General features: G+C 37.9%; 1 protein-coding gene across 1 annotated transcript; it reads right to left on the reverse strand.

Annotated features, from left to right (window-relative positions):
- Positions 1–1085: 1085 nt before the first annotated feature.
- On the reverse strand, positions 1086–3699 carry LOC117692861 (putative uncharacterized protein DDB_G0268364). The gene is made up of 2 exons (XM_066076705.1): positions 3200–3699; positions 1086–2660 (listed from the first exon to the last, which is right to left on the reverse strand). Exon 2 carries the CDS (start codon positions 2575–2577, stop codon positions 1249–1251), a length of 1329 nt encoding a protein of 442 aa, XP_065932777.1. The 5' UTR covers positions 2578–2660; positions 3200–3699; the 3' UTR covers positions 1086–1248.
- Between the last annotated feature and the right edge of the window lie 214 nt (positions 3700–3913).

Genomic DNA, 3913 nt, shown 5'->3' on the forward strand with positions numbered 1-3913 from the left:
AACAGCAAAGCGAAGTTGACCGTTCTTTTTCTTGACCATAACAACAGGGCTCTGCCACATGGAAGTTGATTCTTCAATGATGTCGGCTTCGAGCATTTCGTCTAGCTGACGATTCATCTCTGCATTGACCACTGGTGATTGTCGGTAAAAGCGCTGTCTGGTTGGAGGGGCATTACCTGTTTCAATTCTATGAGGTTGAAGCGAACAATTACCAAGTTCTGAAAGTTCTTTAGCAAAAACTGATTTATATTTTTGAAGGAAAGTGAGGAGAGTTTGTTTCTGTTGGAGGTTTAAATCAGAGTTTGAGAGGTCGAATTCAAGAGGCTCATTTTTATCTTCAGATTTGGTTGTTTTGCTTTTGACAGGAATGTCAAGAGATGTAACAGTTTCTGGATTGACACTACAAGCTGCAGCTATTGTAGTATCTGAGGACAAGGTGATAGGTTGGTCATTGGGATTTATAATTTGCATCCATTGAACATCATTGTGAGAGGTGTCAATAAGACATTTGGCACCTGCAAGACCTTTTTCTGGTAAAAGATGTGAGAGTTCGAGCAAAACAAGTGAATTGCTAGGTAGATTTTGAATCTTAATTTGTACAGAAGTTACAGATCTGGGTTCGATGGTAACAGAGTGACGAACTTGAGCCAAGCCTGCTTGCAAATCTATACTAAAGGTTTGATGGGTGTCTGGGTCTTTGATGAAGAGGGTGTTTTGGGCAATGTTGAAAATGGCTTCATGAGTTTTGAGGAAATCAAGGCCAATAATTAGTGGTTGATGGAATTTTTCAAAGACCTGAAAATTATGTACAAATGACACACCAGCAAAAGAAACAGGTAGGGATACTACGCCAAGGCTACAATGTCTTTCACCACCCACAGCAACTGCTTCTGCTACACCAATCGACTGTAACTTACTACTATCAATACCTAACTTGGTTATAATAGATGAAGCTACACACGAGATAGTTGCACCCGTGTCGACTAATGCTTGTATGGGAAAACCATGAATTTCTACACTAACAGTGTTTTTCATTACAGGCATGATCAAATTAACTGATTCTGTAGAGCTAGTTTGGTTAGCTTTGGGGTTGGGGGTTTCTGGTTGAGGAGCTGTTGATGTGCTTTGCATGCTATGATTTGTGCTGTTAGAGTTAATTTGGTCATGCTTTGTTCTAACTGTTAGTGAAGAACATGCAGTTTTAGTGTGTGTGTGGTGCCTATCCTTGTTAAGGATAGGCGCGCGTCCCTACTGTGATTGGTTAGTGGTGTAGTGTTGTCGTGTCAAAGTAAAGTTTGGTTTTCTACGATTACCACGACATACTTCTTCGAAATGACTCCATGTGTCGCATTTTGTACAAAAGTGATTATATGCTGGGCAAGAATATCTTGGATAACAAGACTTACCACACCCTGGGCATGATCTTCCTCTCTGGTTTCCATGTGCTGCTGTTAGGGTCTGCTGCCACTGTTGTTGGGGGGTTTGTTGCCATTGTTGCTGGGGAGGTTGATGTGGGTACTGCTGCCATTGTTGTTGTTGGGGTCGTTGCCATGATTGCGGAACTGGTTGCTGCCACTGTTGTTGTTGGGGACGTTGCCACGGTTGCTGGGCTGGTTGCTGCCATGGTTGCTGCCTGCGGTTTTTGGTTTGTCTGTTTCCTGGGTCTGAGTTGGTTGCAGACAATGAGCAAAGTTCCTCTCGAAGGGAGTCTTTGATTTGTGCGGCAAAGGCTTTTAAGGTCACTTCGGAAAAAGGGTTACCGGTATTTTCTGTGCATTCAAGTTCGGCTTTGGCGATCACAATTGCCTCTCTCAGTGTCTGGAATGTTTTTGGCTGTTTGGCAATGATTCGGCTTTTAATGTTGTTGTGTAGGCCATTGACTATAAATTGTACCTTGTACAATTCAGGTAGATTGTGTCCGAGGGCTATTTTCTCTGCTCTTGCGAGGTAAGCATCTGTGTTTTCTGAAATGTCTTGTTTGATTCCCATTAGTGAAAAAGTTGCTTCATTTGGAGCAAATCTGTCTTTCAGGCACTGTTTGAATTGTTGCATATTGGATTTCTGTTGATCTGTTAAAGAGTGGAACCATGTAGCGGCTTGTCCTTCAAAGTTACAGCCAATGGCTAGCAGTGCCTGTGCATCACTTTCATTGTGAAACTTTTGCCAATTTTCAAAGTTTGACAACCATATGAACACATTTTCACTTCCATCGAATTTCTTCAGTTTTACGCCTGTGGCCATTTTGATGTTGTTCGGTTGATTCTGTTGTTTTGTTGGTTGTTGTTGGGTACTTTGTTGTTTTGTTGGTTGTTGTTGGGTACTTTGTTGTTCTGTTGGATTATTGTCTTCTAATATTTGATTGGTTTGTTGATTGTCACTCATCTGGTGTTGTTGATTTGATGGTTGTTCAACAGAACTGTGAGATTGTTGATTTTCAAAGTGGATTTCAGGTTCTCTTTGTTGCTGGTTTATGTCTAGTGGATCTTCACTATGACTTTCAAGTTGTTGTTGAGGTAAGATGGTGTCACCTGGTTTTTCTCTGTTTCTAAGGTAGTAGTAGCTGGGTTGACTTTTCATAGGGATGATCCGTGTTCGTCCACCATTTGTCACGAAAAATATTTCGTGCTTAGGGTTGTTGTTGTTAAAGTTGGTTTTCTGTACTGTAATTGATAAATGGAGTCGATATACAATAAAGATATTTATTCCACAAGGGTCCAGCATAAAGTGAATTATAAACAAATGATAAAAGTGATGACAAATAAAACAGAGTACTAAACAATGAGTCTTTACAAAATATGTATAGAGATGCAACATAAAAAGGACCACAATAAAAATGAGTCTTTGCATACTCTAACACAACTGTAACATATACACATGCTAAGTGAATATTGACCACATTAAATCTGTGTTTTATAAGTACATAGCTATATCATATGATTATAAATAAAAATTAAAATAAGGGGAAAATTAACTAAAATGGAGAGATCGCTTGGCTATGATGAGGACCATAATTATTGAAAAGTCAACTATATTTGTTTACATGTAGTAGTAAGCTACGAACCTATACTTAGCGCGAGTACACATGTACTCGGCTATGTTGACGAGCCGAAATAAAGACGTAGAGTGATTAAAGTTAAATATAGATCTTAAGTTCAAATAAAAGAAAGCGTAGATAAAAATAAACATGTTAAACACTTACATTATAATTTAGGAACGATCGATTGTAATTATATAATGAAATACGCATTCTCTTAACGAAATAGATTTGTAAAACCCGCATTTCCTCTTGGGCGGAAGTATAAACAATGACTAAATTTAGAACCAATCACGTGGTAATTCCGGAAGACGCGTTTGCAATTATCAAAGTGAAAAGCGGGGAATAGTAATTATTGATAAGTAAGAGAATCAAAAATAAATCAAATAACAAAATATTAGAACAGATGGGAAAATGATTATGAACATAAAATGATTGAGAAAATAAACATTCCAGTTAATATTTTTGGCTAACAATATTTTCTTATCAAAGCATGTAATATACATGTATATAAATGTAATTTCAAGATAAGGTAAAATTCAATGACAGAAAAAGTTGAACGTTTTACCCTTTAAAAAGACAAATAGTTGTAATAAAAATGCATTTAAAAATGTATATAAAATAATGTCCTACCTGTAATTGATAAATGGAGTCGATATACATGTACAATAAAGATATTTATTCCACAAGGGTCCAGCATAAAGTGACGCGCTGGGATCTTGGGACAAAAATCGACTTAGTCCAGGTGAGGTACATTATAGGTTAATTACTTCTTGTATCAATAAAAAAAAAGATAGGATTCCCTTGCGAGGGCCTCTTGACAAAAGGATAGTATAGCGTGGGTTCAGACAAAGGGGCTTAATCCGATGACCTGACACT

The sequence above is a fragment of the Magallana gigas genome, chromosome 1, assembly GCF_963853765.1.
Source record: "Magallana gigas chromosome 1, xbMagGiga1.1, whole genome shotgun sequence".
Classification (NCBI taxonomy): domain Eukaryota; kingdom Metazoa; phylum Mollusca; class Bivalvia; order Ostreida; family Ostreidae; genus Magallana; species Magallana gigas.

Excerpts from the sequence above, each read along its gene's own strand:
- LOC117692861 (XM_066076705.1), bottom strand. The coding sequence starts at position 2,577 with ATGAAAAGTCAACCCAGCTACTACTACCTTAGAAACAGAGAAAAACCA.